Below are 16,622 nucleotides of genomic sequence, written 5' to 3' on the forward strand. Positions count from 1 at the left end.
ATATATATATATATATATATTTATACATCGATCTTTATGTATGTTTGTAGATACAAATTTTATATTCATACATGAAAAATTGTTTACCCGAATTAATACCGTATATAAGTTTTGTAACCTTGAACATCAAAATTCTTTAAAAAGCAGCAATGTAATATTTATTCCAAATGCCCATTAGACTTATATTTTTTATCTAGATTGTTTACAATCGTATGCATGAACTGCATAAGATCTGTTCCGTTTCTCTATGCGCTGCATGCACATGGGAAAAAAGAACCGAGTTAATGCGCGCATAGGATGCGTTGCATTCCATGCGATCCATACGTGAAACGGAACGCACCCCTAGATTATTCTAAATGTGTGACGAACAATGCAACACTTTGAGCAAAATAAAAATATGCATGCGTCTTCCTTTTGAAACTTTTGAAAGAAAAGATAATCTCTTTTTTTGCATTTTTTAGAAATAAAAAATTTTTTTTTAGAATTTTCTATATATGTGAATTTTTTAAAATACTAAGGTTTTTATGAGTTCTCATTTTATAATTTCTGAAAACATCTCAAATTTTTTTTTAGATTTTGTAAGATTTTATCAGAATTGTAAAATAAGAAATTTTAGAATATTTTAGAATTTACATATATAAAGAATTCTTATAGTATAAAAAAAATCTGAAAAATTTTCTAAAAAGTTAAAAAATTATTCAGAAATTCAGAAATTTATATAAAAATTTGAAAAATTATATAAAAAATTCAGAGAAAAATATTTTTATATTACTCTGATAAACATTTTTCTCAGAATTTTCAATATAATTTTTCTGAATTTTTATATAAATTTCAGTAAAAATTTATGTCATGTTTTAGACAGTCACATTGTGACGGCATGTTGTGCTCTATTTTTGCTGTAGTTTTGCTGTCAGTATTTGATATAGTAACTCGTGCCATAGTCTCGTCACGATTTCGCTGTCACAATGTGACGTCAAATCATGTTTGATTTCTGATGTCTTTTTGCTTTTAGTATTTGAAATGGCAAACTTTGCTCAATATTTGCTACGTATTTGCCGTAATGAAGATACTTATAACAAAGAATGCTCAATTTCTATTGCATTTCTACAGTCATTCTATGTTGGCAGATTATGCTGTTAGAAATTAAGCTTAACGAGGAAGCAGCAGCTTGATATCTGCTGTAACGTCATGATCAAGTTTGCTGGCATACTGCTGGCATATTGCTAACATTTTGCTATCTGGGATTATGATATAAATGCTATAATTATGAGACTACTAGTGAAATATATAATAATACCTTCATTATTAATTGTATCATCTTTTTATTAGACTAATTTAGAATTTTTTAATTAAAGTACACGCTTGTAAATCATTGAGCACTATCGGCTGGTTGAAGATCAGCTAAGAAGGCATTATACTGATCCATAATGCTCGATTCTTCAGATGTATTGGTCTTATCATCATATTGCGAACCGACAGTCCATAGAGTCTCCAAGTCGTAATGTTCTCTAGCAGAGCCAGATAAAATATGGAGAGCGATATTCCCTACAATACAAACAACGCACAATTTTGTAAATTGCTCTAATAAATGCGAAATTATTTTATAGCTATTAATGTTATCTATATACTTCAATTATTTATGATAAGTAGTAAGCTTGTGGAGAGCTTATAATACTTAACATATAGTGATCATATATAGAATGATACATAGACTGTCTCTAATTATTTTTCAACATTTTGATGAGTAATCTAAAAACAAGATGAAAATAATTATATTGTGTAAATACATAATATAATTATGATTTTCTTATATTTTTTATCTCATTTCTAGATTATCTTATTTTTATATTTCTAAACAAAACGTTGAAAAATAATTAAAGATATTTGTGTAAATTTATACAAATAGTATATAATTATATAATATATATAATTTTATTACTCATTGATTAGAAACTTTTGGTAACCATTGTATATATTGAGAATTGTAAGTTATTAAAACATAAAATATAATTTCCTAATTCAAATATATTACCTAAATCCAAGGCCATCCAATCCTTTGACTTCTCCCCCTCGATTTTAGGTATTAACTCGTTTTGATATCTTTTCAGTTTGTAAACCTTGCGTACAAAAGTGGCCAAAGCGTTCATGTGCTTTTGTGAATTTCCAGTCGCGACAACGATGTAGTCCACGTAAGCGTACTCCTTGGGAACGGAAGCGACAAAGATGTTCTTTGCCTTATCTCTTTCCAGTAACTCAACAAGGTGATCGATGTCGAATACTCCAGTAACACCATCTAACATATACACAATTTGATCGTTACTACAGCCATCATTTAATTCCTTAATAATTTCATCATCTTTTATTAATTAAAAATAATATCATATATAATATTCATATACCATATATTTTATTAATATAAATTATATACTTAAGTACATAATTTCTTAAATATTTATTTTCTTATAAATATAACAAATATAATCATATTAAATTTGTAACAAAATTTAAACAATTTCATATCTTTGTTAAAGAAAATTCAATTTGTTACATATAATATATTATCAATTTATTACATATAATAATTATATACTATACATTTTCTTAATATAATTACCCTGGTGAAAAGTTTTCTCATAATATTTATACGAATTAAAACATTTTTCAGAAATACTTAGAAATATTTGGAAAGTTTACATCTCTCAGAATTTTTTATACAAGTGAATTTTGAAATATGCTGAAATTTCTCATCTCATAATTTTTAAAAAGTATTTTAAAATTTTTTAGTTTTTATAACATTCATCAGAAATTATACTTACAAAAATCTTAAAATTCTTACGATATTTCATAATTAACATATATGAAAAATTTTGAGAAAGAATGTAGATTTTCTAAGAAATGTTCCAATTTGTATAAAAAATATGAGAAAGTTATAAAAAAAATTATAGAGAAGTTCTGAAAAATTATATGAAAAATTTTGAGAAAAATTTTCATCAGGGTATATATATAAATATATATATAATTTCTTACATATATACTTATATATATATATATATATCTTCCTTAAAAATATTTTAAATATAATCATATTAAATTTATGTTTCATTTATCATTGTTATTATATTTACATCTACACTTTATTGTTATTGTACACAACCACTCTCTAGTTGGTACTCCATTTCTACTCACGCTCCAGATTTATATCGGTGTAAGGATCATGAACTTTCTCCTCCTGCTTGTTCAGGTCCTCAAGGAGGATCTTTTGCTGCTCCTCGCTCACGTCAAGAATAATCTCAGCGTCTTCATCGTGAAATACTTTGTATTTTATATTCATAGCACCAGCGAGGTTATAATCGGTGTTCTTGCTCGTGTCATCTTTTTTGTCCTTGTGGTCGTTTCCCATGTCGCTCGAGAACCTCTTCGTCAATTTTAGCCATGAATACGTTAACGATCGTGATGTATGATTTCCGGGAGCTTCACGCGACAATCGCCGTATGCTTAGCAGGTTCCTCAGGATGCACGAACGCATGTTGATTTCGAAAACTTAGGTTAGGGTTAAGCCGCGATGTCGCCGCCGGCTGAGGATATTAGATAATTTCATAATTTATGATTATCATCCCAAAATTATAATGTATATTTAATGTAGTAACTAATTAAGATCAAGCTTGACCGTTAAAGGCTTTTATTCCTTATTAGTTGTGTAATAAATATAGATAATTACAAGTAGATAACATATCCTATTATTAAGTTTTTGGAAATGTTTTTAGCTTATATACATATATATATATGTATAATCTCACAGAGTTCATATTTTATAAAGATATTCTTGTATTATACACACGTATATATTTATAGGCAGATTTTTTCGACATTTTTTATCAACTTATGCAAGCAAAGTAGAATTTACAGACAAATGAAACAAGTATAAAATAGATAGTTTTGTACCAAGAATTTTACAAATTCGCATCAACAGGCCATTTGTTCTAAGAAATTCGGTTTTCTAGCTGAACTTTTTACATAGTTTATTTTTTCTTTTTTCCTCTTAAATGTAAAAAAAAAGGAAGACAGCTAAGATTATCATAAAGGAGAAAAGGAAACATATTGGGATGAAATAGAAGCCTCCAACTAAATTCTGTCTTGAGTAGTTGATATATTTAACCAGACAAGATTTACAAATACAAAATTTTCTCAATGCGAAAAACGTGTCCATCGAAGATTCGTCTCCCAGGGATTTTCAATCAATTAGGAGCGTTCATCGAATGGTGAAACGTCGCAGGTCTGTTCTCCCCACAGCTAAAACATAGAAAATAAGAATGGTATAAAAATGTTAAAATAGCACAACTACAATTCGTCAAATACATATATAAAATGCACACCTATAGAGACTGTGGAAAAAACTGCTTATTTAGACCTCGCACGCATCTTCCTCCTCTTACGCTTTAGCCTCCGCATCCTCTTTTTACGCCACTGTAAAATAAACACATAGTTATCTTTTTCTGAAGTTTACAGTGTCTGCAATTCAAACATACAGCACATATTTCAGCAATATTGCAATAACGTAGTAAATGTTGCTAGAAATTCTATGAGATATTTGGTCTGTTCTTTCAATTTCCTGCTAATCGTTAATTTTTTTCTTCTTTTTTTCTCCAATGAGAACAGAAGATGAATGTAAAAATTTCAGGTGAAAAAACTGACTTCTGGATCGATAACGTATCGCGTCGATTTTCTAGGCCAATCTAGGAAATGGAAGTTGAGGTTATGTATAATAGCACAAGAAAAGGACATAAAAAAACGCATTAAGTGCTGCTAAAAAGATAATTACGAGCTTGGGTTAATCATCAAGGTTGTTATTACGACGCGAAAACATTCGCGGCGTTGGCGTCATGTCAACAAAATTAATCGGCATGCCCAAGCGAAGGCCGCGGTGTCTCGTGAATTTTGCGCGGTGAAATAATCGCATATGCTCGAGGAACGCAATAATTATCAACGAGAGTCGATGACGGCTTACCTTAGCTCTCATCTCTTTCTCTAGACGACTTTAGATCAGTTCGGAATAGCTGGATTACTTCGGATTTCGAATCAACCACGTCCGAAAGTTTCTCGAGATAAAGTGAACGACGCAGAATCGGTAGAACAGAACGAGGGCCGAGGCACGGAGGATGGAAAGCGAATGCGCATGCGCATGCACGGCGATGCGTCATTTGACGCGCGCTCGTGTGCGGTAGCCAATAGGAGAGCGCGCTTTGTTGGGACTTTCCTCAGTGGCGTTCAAGTCTCCAGGAAAAGCGCCTCTCTCATTGGTTGTGCGAAATTTCGTGAACATAACGAACTATAGCATTTAAATTAGGGATGGGCGACATTTTTTATCGATTATACAAAAATCGATGTTTTTCCCGTTCAATAATCAATGCTTGATTCGATGTTTCAGAGGTCGATTGATCGGCACATCGATCTTTTTTTTAATGACATCGATTATGGTTGGCTCTCATTGATCTACCCAAAGATATAACTACCCTAGAGTCCTAGATTTATTAGAGACTAGAGAGACAGTCCCTAGCAGGCGTTTAATTAATTTAAGAAACAATTTTCTCGTTACTAGTAAATATTTTTGGTAACCAAGAAATTGCTTTCCGGAATAAAAATTATATTTTATAAAAAGTAATCAATGTACGATTTCTAATACTCATGTCATAAATTTCAGAAAAATGTTCTCTTATTAACAACAATCAGATTCAAGTAATGACATTTATTAGATTTAACGAAACAATTTTCTACTGACAAGTAATTGTGTTTTTATTAGAATAAAATATTTTCTTTATTGATAAATTATTTGCTTCAGGATAATATTTTATTGGAACAAAAAACAAATTTATTGTGGCAAGTAATTAATTCTTTCAATCAATAAATTACAGTACAAGAAAATGTGTTTACAATTAAAACAAGTAAATTTTTTTTTCTGTGGAGGTACATAAAATTGTAGATACTCTATTTTTTCTTTTATTTTGTAATAAAAATCATTTTAAAAATAATAATTCAATATATATTTCTAAAAATTGTAATAAAAAATTTAGCAATCAGTTTTTTTTTAAATCATCGATTTTACAACATCGATGTTTTCTTCTACGATGAATCAGTTAATCAAAAATCGGATTGGATCGTAATAGATTATTATAGAATCGATGCTTTTCTTGTACATCACCCATCCCTAATTTAAATCATTCAAAATGATATTTAAATCATTTAAATCATTCTAAAGCATTTGAATCACTTGGTGTTTTGTACTGAGAAACTACACAATGTATAGCGAATAATTTTTTGCATTTTCGTGTATTTTTACTGCGTTAATATAATTTGTTTACACTTCTTCAGAGGACATCACTTCAAGTTATATTCGTCAAATTCTAGAATATATATTTTATATGCGGTGTAAAATATCATGGTTGTTCTACAAATGTGCTTTTCGTTTCCTACTTCTTACCGTTTGTCTCTGTTTGTCTCTTGCCTTTTTTGATCAAGAAGGCAAGAGACAAACAGCAAGAAACAGGAAACAAAAAGCACATTGTAGAACAACCATCATATAGAGCAGAAAAATGTCGAAAAATGTGATTGGTTTTCTGAACAGGAACAAGAAAAGAGCTTGATGAAAATCGGTAAGTTAAAAAATGATAATTTAATGATAATTTGTGATTATTATTCACATATCCTTTACTTTAATTAATTAGAAACACAAATTATTTTCCCATATAACTTAAATTATAGCAAGAAAATGTTTTGTGATTCAAAATTCATACTTTTTAAATTCTTTTTATGTGGATTATAATCAATTACCAACAGCAAGAAACTTTAAAATTAAAAAGAACGGAACTTGAGCGACTATTTTCCTTCTCAGAATAAATTCTGCGCATGAAAATACACAAATTTACAGGAAAGTACAGGAACATTGAAAGTGTCGTAATGAAATTGTCGTTTCATTTTATTTTCCCTTGTGCTCCCCACTTTTACGTTCCATCGTTCGGAACGCTCGTACTGGACCGACAGACGGCGTGTTCCGCGTTCCGCACTTGTTTTCCCGCCCGTTTAAAGCCCATCCCGCCAAAACTGCAGTCACAGCTGAGGTGCGCGGGATGTGTTCGTCGCTTGGCAAATGACGTGTTTCGTCGTGAATTCGGCGGACAATCGCTCGTTAACGTGTTAATCGCTGACGTCGGCAAATCCTCCAACGATTCGCTAACGAATATTTCGGAAACTTTCGATAACTTCAACGTAGCAGTGACTCACACGATCAAGTCGAAATCATTGCTCTCGAGGTTCACGAGGACGTCGTCAAGGAGGGCAGAAAATCCCAAGAGAGTGCGTATAAATTGTATTAAATCTCATTGAATCTCCACCATCCTGTTTACAGACTGTCTGTGGAGTTGACTAAAAATTTAATTCAAAATAATAAGAACAATATTTGACTTTATTACAAAATTTATATATCTATGACAAAGTCCACATGTAATTAAACTTTTTACCTTTTTAGAGTCAGAAGCATTCATCTAAAAAAAAGAAGGGTTTGTTGATCCTGCGTTGCATCCCTTTCTGTGTTTGGTGACAGTTTTCATTAAAGAATTATTGACGAAAACAATGTCGGGCAAGCAGACTATCATTTCTTTTCCCATACGGAAGAAATCTAATTTTTATGGTCGCAAGGAGGAAGTCAAGGAGGATTTCACGAATGCAACGGCAAAGGATACGCCGTCAAGATATATTCCAACCGTTAAGAAGATTGTCACTTTGACCAGCAGTGAGTCTGAGTCCGATTCTGATATTGAGAATACAAAGGAGAGGCACAAGGTAACGAGGGAAAGAAGAACTGAGAATGCAGGCCATACTCCAAGGCGACGAAAGTGTGACGACTTGAATGGTAAATTTATACAGGAGATATTATTTCTTACTTTATTTAACCCTATAAAGCTGACGCCAAAGGCTGTTTTTCTTTTAGGAGACACAAACGTCGTTTTATCTTGGCATTTAAAGAATAAGCATAAAAGGCATAAAAGAAAGAATGATACTTGTGTTGGCTGTGTCTGTCTTCTAAAAGGAAAGTCAAAGTCTGTAATACAGTTACTAAGGTTGTTCCATTTAACTGAATTTTTTAAGTCATGTTTCCTCTTTTCTTTTGCAAAGGAACTGTGCTAATTCAAATAAAAAAAACACTGGGTTTGTGAGATCCATTTGATATACAGGGTGTTTGATAATTAATGAAAAATCTTTTGCATAGGGGCAAAATGGACTAAACTGAGAAGAAAAGTCCTCTACAATTTTGCAATTTTTGCAATAGTTAACAAGATATTAATTGCTAAAAATTGCCGAAAATTGATTTTCAATAATTTTTTACTCAAAAACTATCAACTTTACAGAAAAACTGTAAAAATTGTTTATTTTTTCTCATAAAGTTTTGAGAATTTTTTTAGAATTTTTTAATACCATATTTTCTCATGTTGGTAAAAATAAGGAAATGCAATACTAAAAAGTTGATAAAAAATTCTGAAAAAATTCTTAGAGCTCTATGAGAATATATAGTAAACAATTTTTGTCTCGCAGGTTTTCTGTAAAGCTGGTAATATTTGAGTAAAAAATTATTGAAGATTAATTTTCGACAATTTTTAGTAATTAATATCTTGTTAACTATTACGAAAATTATAAAATGGCAAAGGACTTTTCTTTTCAGTTTAGTCCATTTTGCCCCTATGCAAAAGATTTTTCATTAATTATCAAACACCCTGTATGTTAATTAATAATTTTGATTACAGAATTGTTGGTAAAAATGATATCTGAATTGTTTTCACTCATAAGAATCTTTGTTATCAAAATAATCATTGCATAGTAGGTTTAATAGGCTCACTTTAATCAACTCTGGATTAAAAGTAATAATAACAAAATTATTTTGTAGGCAGACTGTTTCACAGTTGTACCTTTTTCGCGACTTATGATAATTATGCAATATAATTTCGCTTTACACACGTAGTAATTATATTGTAGACATTTGTATTTTGCATAAGTTTGTTGTCAAATTATGAATTATGTTGTATTTCAGAACAACACACTCCTAGCCCACCAAAACAGAGAAGAGATAAGCTGGAGTCTTCCTTAACGCCGTCCACTCTTCTCAATAGATTAATTCTGTCCCCTAAGAAAGAAGGCAGATTAGCTCCCAAGCAATTATTTGACTCTTGTCTCTCCGAAGAAGAGGACGAGTTAATTTCTAAGTCAGTAGGATCCAACAAATATCAAAATGCGCGTAAATCATTGCATGGTTCCGTAACGGACAACTTACCCGGTAGAGAAGAGGAATTAACTAAGTTGCAGAAATATCTTCTTGAACATCTGAATCAAAAAACGTCGGGCTCTCTGTACATTTCTGGCCCTCCGGGCACCGGTAAATCCGCGTGTCTGTTCAAGATCATGCAACAGTCGGATGTAAGATTGAAATTCAAGGTAGTCTACATTAATTGTACCAGCATGAAGTCCGCGACTGCCATTTATGCTAAGATAATTCAGGAACTGTCCATACCCGGCATGACAAAGTCGGGAAAGAACAGCAAAGCTATTATAGAAAAATATTTAGTATCTAAACACAAGACGCTGCTCCTGGTGCTGGATGAGATAGATCAGTTGGAGAGCAAAAAGCAGTCTGTGCTGTATTCCATATTCGAGTGGCCTTCCAAACCGAATTCCAAGCTGATCCTCATTGGGATCGCTAACTCTCTGGACCTGACTGACAGAATATTACCCAGACTGCAGGCCAGATGCGAATTGAAGCCGGCATTGATGCACTTTGCCCCATACTCCAAGCAACAGATATTTGACATAATATCCACGAGACTGAATGAGGCAAACGCGACCAACGTTTTTACTCTGCCTGCGATACAATTCCTCGCGAGTAAGGTAGCTGCGATTTCTGGGGATATCAGGAAAGCCTTGGATATTAGCAGGAGAGTAATCGAACTAGCTTCATCGCATCAAGTGGCGCAGGTGCTTCGTCCAACGAATGATAACGGTAATTAATATTTATGCGACACGATATTAGGACAATGTAATATCAATAAAAAAATGATATGAATGAAAATTATATGAATGAAAATGGATAATTGATAATTAATATAAATAAAGAATAATAGACACAATATGTAGAAAATTTAATTTTCTATTTTTAATCTAGATACAAATATAGAGCTCTCAAAGAAGGAAACTGAGGTAATAGAAAAGCCCGTTGACTTGAAGGAAGTGGTAACAGTTCTGAATGGAGTCTATGGAGGCATACAGAATCTCAGTAACGAACAGGATACAATTCCTCTTCAACAAAAGTTGTTAATTTGCTCTCTATTACTTATCCTTAATAAAGGGAAGAATAAGGACATCACTGTCGGAAGAGTAAGCTCATTAAAGTCACATATTATATATCATAGTTAAATATTTAAATATAAAATTATAATAATTATATTCAAATGTAAAATTAATAATTTAATTTGGTTCATTAAATTTCAGTTAAATTTATAGTTGTATAACAAATTGTATTGTTATTTTTTCAAACAATGTTTTATTCCTTACAGTTGTATGAGGTGTACAGAAACGTTTGCAAGAAGCGTAACATATCCGCTGTCGACACTTCTGACTTTGTAAACATGTGTTCATTGGTAGAGACCAGGGGTATTTTGCGAGTTGTCGGCAAGAAGGAGGCACGTTTGTGCAAAGTAAACCTGCAGTGGGATCAAGAGGAGTTGGATGCAGTCTTGCAGGACAAGCAAATGATGGCTGATATAATTAACGACGCAAATTGTTTGTAGAATAATTAGAGAAATTTAATGTTACACCGTTTTGTTGATCTTAATTTATTTTATAGATCCTTTTATATTTTGTATGTGTATATACTTTAACGTATCTTGAGGTCGTTACCAATTGACTTTTGCATTGTAATCAAAGCATAATTTTTCTATATATCACTCTTTTAAGAGACAAATTTTAACGTTAGCATTAATGTTAATTTGGACATTGTTATTATATCGCATGAGACTGATTGTATTTGACATACTGTGCATTTTATACAGTGTTGAATCTTAAAATTTATACAGAATGTACACGAGGCGTTTAATAAAGTAAATTGAAATATATATTTTTGATAATTGCAAATATAACGTTTAAGTATAAGCATATTTATGTGTATATTAAATAAATCGAAGTTTAATTCTTTCGCCAGCGTTTTTCCATTATTTTTATATTTGAACATATATGAATACTGGAAAGATAAAAAAAAGGTATTACATTGATGATTAATTCTATGTTTTAGATTTTAGATGCATCTTTTCCAGAATAATGTTACGTGAATGAGAGATTAAATTAATCAGGTATATCGTGCTCCCCCGCAATTCATTACGTTATTATCCAGTCCCGTCAAATTCCGGTTATTAAATTAAGTTAGCTTTGTTTCCTAGGTCGTGTTGAGAAATTAAGAATCCCACTGTCCACGTAGTCAATTTGGTCTCTGCGTTTTGATTCCGCGATTTGCTCCTCATCCAGTTGTGACATCTCAAGTAAAAAAAAAACAGATAATTCATAATAATATTATGAAGACATCATCATGATCATGGTTGTCATTAACATAAGTTTTTTTTAAGTATCTAATGATGACATCATGATGACGTCCTGTGATATTGTAACTTTATGATGACTCTGTCCCAAAGAATACACAGAAGTCAACAAAAAAAAGCAAAACGTTAATTAATTTTCATTTTTAACATTAATAAACAGTCAAATTTGTAACAAAATATCATTATTTTGACTTTCATGACGTTAAAATAAAGTCGTTTTAAATTTCTCTTGACTTGGTGTGATAACTTAGGACCCAAGCAGAACAACATGTCATTATGATATTAAAGTATTGTCAAAATGATTTCAAAATAACTATTAAAAGTCATTTTTAATCGTTTCGGATTCATTTCAATGTCATTTTGATGATTAATTGTTGTTCTACTTGGGGTTTGATTAATTGGGGTTCTACCTGAAATCCCAAGTAAAACAACATGTCACTAATATGTAGAAATTGCCTGTCATTTTCATAAATAAATAGTTGAAGGAAGTCGTAATAAAGTAAGCAGGAATGCGTATTTAGATGAAGTTTGAGATATCGTAGAAAAAATGATTGAGGGAAAGAGAGAAAGAGAGAGAGAGAGAAAGTTATTTTATTTATTACATAAATTAAACATTTTATAAATAATTTATATAGCTTAGAAAAGATATATAGAGGTTAATTAGAATTAAAAGATATATTTAAGTTGAAAGTGATTTCATTAATGAATATTAAGTAATTATAGAGAATTATACTAGAGAAAGTAATGTAAATAAATATAAATAAAGTATATAAAAGTAATTTTAATTACTGATTAATTAATTGATGAAAACTTTTACAATTTCCTCTCTTCCTTTTTAATCACTTTTTATAATCTAATTGTTACTTTCTGGTTAATTCTCTAGTTCAATTTTAAATTCAATGAGTTTTGATATTAAGTTCGACGAGTTTTTCTATGAATATCGGATTTTCACGAAAGACTGTTCCGATCTCTGAACTTGTCTTGACGTTACAGCATAAATTTCTTCGATACGTCTTCACTCGGGCGAAGGTCTTCGTTACCCTATTAACAAAATCGATATTAGTTCAGTACATAGTATGCAAAATAAACGTCAATGTATCTATATATATATATTTATTACGATATAAAATACAAGTATGCGTCTGACGGCATCGAACGCAAAATCGAATCGAGAAGCTTTTTTTACTCACTCTAACAGCGAATTTGATTGGACGCATTCAATGCGCACTGATGTATGTTACACATTAAAGCCATCGTACACAAATTGACGTAAATATATGTGTTTATTATAAACACAGAAATCGATTAAGCGCAGTGAAATACTCAATACATTTTATTGTGCTGTTAGGTAAAATGTGTGGTACCATGATTCAAACTCCATGGTGTTGAATCTACACCCTGCGTTGGTATTTATATTAATACCAACATGGTGAGAATTATATTTAAAATACTTATGATGATAAATCCATACCCATATTTTTTTAGAATATTTAGATAGTATAGAAAAAAATACTTTATAATTCGAAATATTTGCATTTCACGTTCAGGACAAATCAGTATACAACGGCTTTAATATGCACCAGTGCGCAATAGTGCGTCCAATAAAAGTCTCATGAGATCACTCGAGTGGATCGGACGTGTGTTTCATCTCGTTTCGAGTGTTACGTTACCTCGATTATATTTTTGAAAAACGTGGCCAGCTTCAACTATGCATTTGCATTGCACAATTCATAGTCCCTTCATTCGTCTGGATGCGCGTCGTAGTCGCAGGCGCCCAGTGTATGAAGGAGCGCTTTGCCATTTCCATTCCCAGCAAACACAAAGTTACATGTAACGTACTCGTTAGTTGTAATTTCCCACTCAACAATATAACTGCAATATAACGCACGTGTTATATTATAGTTAAATTGTTGAATGGGAAATTACAACTAACGGATACGTTACATGTAACTTTGTGTTAGCTGGGTTTTGATTGCATCATTCTCTTGTTAGAGGTCTGCCCGGTTCCCAAGGAGGACAAGAAAATCAAAATTATGTCAATTTGACGTCATATTGAAGAGATTTTCATCATGACCAAGGAATGGCATAAATTCGGACAATATGATGTCAAATTTGTATTATTTTTATTTTCTTGTTCTTTTTGGAAAGTGTTTTTCACCATATTGGTATCATAAATACCAACAGGGTGTGGATTCGACACCATGGATTTTGAATCATAGTATTATATGTATAAATTCACATTATGTTTATATCAACACCAACACGATGGGTTATGGGAGTTATGAACATATATTGGTTCCGCATATAGTACCAAATCTACACCCATATTTTCTATGGCGAATTTGATTGGACGCACTTCTTCTTCTTCTTCTCGTTTTATTGGTCCCGCAACTTAATCGGCTGATATTGGACCATCATGATACTACATACGTAGTATATAAATTCGCATAAGAATCATACAAGCATTAAGATCCAGCTAGACCGTTTAAGGCTTTGATTCCTATAGTTTATGTTATCATATATACGGTCCTATAATATGTTATATTATATTATCTATTATTACTGTCTACTATATCAAATATTTACGTTACACGGCGTTATATGGATATCGATACGCATCGATATCGTGTCAGTCGATGTGGCAGTATATTCGAAATATAATAAATACATTTCAACATAAATGCGTCTGTTTTGCAGCTCAATGCCTCAACATGTATCTTGTATACATATACTCATAATATACAGTTTGGCCAAAAATATTAAGCACATTATTAATTAAAAATTTTAACTTACAAATTAATTTATGATGTTTGCTATATATTGTCCTTCGCGCGAGTTTCAAAAATTTTTTATAAATTTATGTATAATTTCGGTAATCAACAGATAATAATAAAGTTCAAAGGAATATAGACGAATGTAAAAAATATAAGTTCTAATTTTGGCCAAAACTACACATACGCACACAGTTGGAAAATTTGTTAAATATAATATCTCAAACATCGGTCCATTCAAATTTTTGTGTTAATTTACTTCGAGATAAATATTAGGAAGTAACACAAATATTATGCAAAAAATTAACAGAAAAAATACGACTACACTGGCACAATTTGTAAGGAAATTGTAGAAGCATATTTCTTCAGTAAAACGTATTAAATTATATATTTATAATATATTAAATTAACTTATCACATTTTATTCATTTTACTTAGAATTCAAGTTTTATAATACATTATTTTTATGTTATTTGTTTACTTACTCTCTTATAAATTATGTTATTTTATATTAAAAGAAATACTGAATATCAATTTAATACAAAATATTCAAATAACACAATCCATTATATTAAATTATTATCACTCGATATGATAAAAATTAAACACAAAAATTTTAACAGGAACTGAGTTAATACAAAAACGATATTCTTTACGGCATACTTGATTATCGCGCAATTCGATATCATTAATGTCATTCGGACGATCGCTGGAATCCATGGATGCAGAAATGTCCTTCAGCTCTTCTATTACCTGTAACAATTTCGGGCTGTAGAGCTTCAGAAGCTCCAGCTGTTCCTTTGCGCATCTAACTGCAACAAGTAGTCGTATTGTTTATTTTGAACATCGATATTCTTACTTATATCTTTTCGAACAGAATTTTTGAAAATTTTTGAAGAGCACTCACGAGCTAACTTCGACGCTTGTTCGCATTTGATTTTTAGCTCCATGTTCATTTTAGTGACTTGGCGGTTTAATTCCGCCCAAGATATCGGCCTGTCAGGCAATAGAGATGACTGATCCTAATTAATAATATATTAAATAATATATTAAATTAACTTTAACTAATTTTATTTATTCTCTCTCTCTCTCATATTAAAATTTAAGTTATAAAAAATATATTATTTTTTTGTCATAATATGTTATTTGTTTACTCACTCATAAATTGTTATTTTAATATTTGAAAAAAATTGAATATCAATCTAACTATAAAATATTTAAGTAAGACATTATATTAAAATATCATCATTCGGATATTAAAAATGCAGCACAAAAATTTTAACAAAGATCGGTTTTAACACAAATATAAAATATAGGTTTGTCGCGTTGCATGCTCCAATATGCTCCAATTTTTTTCTGTCATAGCTCCTACTTACTCCAATGCGTTCATTAGATTAAGCAGGAACTGTAGCAGGAGCATATTGGAGCATTTTAGAGCGTGCGGCGCGAATAAACCTTATGTTTTACTGTATACCTGATCCTTATTAAGATCCATCATTCGCTAATTTGCTCTCCCGATGAAGCTAATGCGAAGAGAAATCTCTCACCACGGTAAGAACAACGGTTTTCGGCGTTTTTCGTTTTTGCGAGGATACAGTTTCCTTGCCACCGATAGTGTCGTTATAATTCGTAACGGCTGCGTTCGGCGGACTAAAATAAACAGTCAAAATTTGAACGCGTCAACGTTGGCTACGTTCACGGACTCAACAGTTGAGTGAGCGTTCGTTGCTATTGATGTATTCTTCCAGATCTAAAATGCTGATTGGATGATCTAAAAGAAAACATCAATAACAGCGAGCACTCACTCAGCTATTGAGTCCGCCGACGTTGACGCTTTCAAATTTTGACTGGTTATTTTAAATTTTCTTTTTGACGCTTTAACTCTTGTACTTTAAACTATTACAATAATTCTCTGTTCTTACATTCAAGATTTCTCAAGATTTAAAATAAAGATGACACCAATACTTCGTATGGATTGACAAATTTATTCGTAAAATCTTATTGCGCATCTCCGCTCGCGCTGACTCTCATTAATTCAGATTTAGTTCGTTTTTTTGTTATTTTAAAGAGAAAACGTTAATGTTAAAATGGGAAGAAACCTGTGGGAAAAAATAATTTTTATTATGGCAAAAGATAAAATCTAATTCAGTATATCGAATAACTGTAGAAGGTGCTATATCGAGAAAAACATGAAGAAGGGTTTACCGTACTTCGTATGCGTTCC

General features: G+C 31.3%; 3 protein-coding genes and 1 long non-coding RNA gene across 4 annotated transcripts; 1 reads left to right on the forward strand and 3 right to left on the reverse strand.

Annotated features, from left to right (window-relative positions):
• Window positions 1-1,340: 1,340 nt before the first annotated feature.
• Window positions 1,341-3,574, reverse strand: RsfS312 (ribosomal silencing factor RsfS-like protein, 312). Its single transcript, XM_018502987.1, has 3 exons — window positions 3,187-3,574; window positions 2,033-2,293; window positions 1,341-1,545 (listed from the first exon to the last, which is right to left on the reverse strand). The coding sequence occupies exons 1-3, from the start codon at window positions 3,524-3,526 to the stop codon at window positions 1,370-1,372; spliced, it is 777 nt and encodes a 258-aa protein (XP_018358489.1). The 5' UTR covers window positions 3,527-3,574; the 3' UTR covers window positions 1,341-1,369.
• Window positions 3,575-4,123: 549 nt separating this feature from the next.
• Window positions 4,124-5,154, reverse strand: LOC108758181 (uncharacterized). The gene is made up of 3 exons (XR_001939938.1): window positions 5,006-5,154; window positions 4,374-4,464; window positions 4,124-4,290 (listed from the first exon to the last, which is right to left on the reverse strand). It is a non-coding gene; the product is annotated as an uncharacterized LOC108758181 (long non-coding RNA).
• Window positions 5,155-7,145: 1,991 nt separating this feature from the next.
• Cdc6 (Cell division cycle 6) lies at window positions 7,146-10,848 on the forward strand. Its single transcript, XM_018502986.1, has 5 exons — window positions 7,146-7,347; window positions 7,520-7,903; window positions 9,077-10,039; window positions 10,202-10,413; window positions 10,593-10,848. Exons 2-5 carry the CDS (start codon window positions 7,624-7,626, stop codon window positions 10,824-10,826), a joined length of 1,689 nt encoding a protein of 562 aa, XP_018358488.1. The 5' UTR covers window positions 7,146-7,347; window positions 7,520-7,623; the 3' UTR covers window positions 10,827-10,848.
• Window positions 10,849-11,971: 1,123 nt separating this feature from the next.
• On the reverse strand, window positions 11,972-15,893 carry LOC108758173 (uncharacterized). Its single transcript, XM_018502981.1, has 4 exons — window positions 15,873-15,893; window positions 15,306-15,420; window positions 15,062-15,210; window positions 11,972-12,037 (listed from the first exon to the last, which is right to left on the reverse strand). The coding sequence occupies exons 1-4, from the start codon at window positions 15,891-15,893 to the stop codon at window positions 11,972-11,974; spliced, it is 351 nt and encodes a 116-aa protein (XP_018358483.1).
• Window positions 15,894-16,622: the final 729 nt, after the last annotated feature.

This window comes from Trachymyrmex cornetzi, unplaced genomic scaffold, assembly GCF_001594075.2.
Source record: "Trachymyrmex cornetzi isolate Tcor2-1 unplaced genomic scaffold, Tcor1.1 scaffold153, whole genome shotgun sequence".
NCBI lineage: Eukaryota > Metazoa > Arthropoda > Insecta > Hymenoptera > Formicidae > Trachymyrmex > Trachymyrmex cornetzi.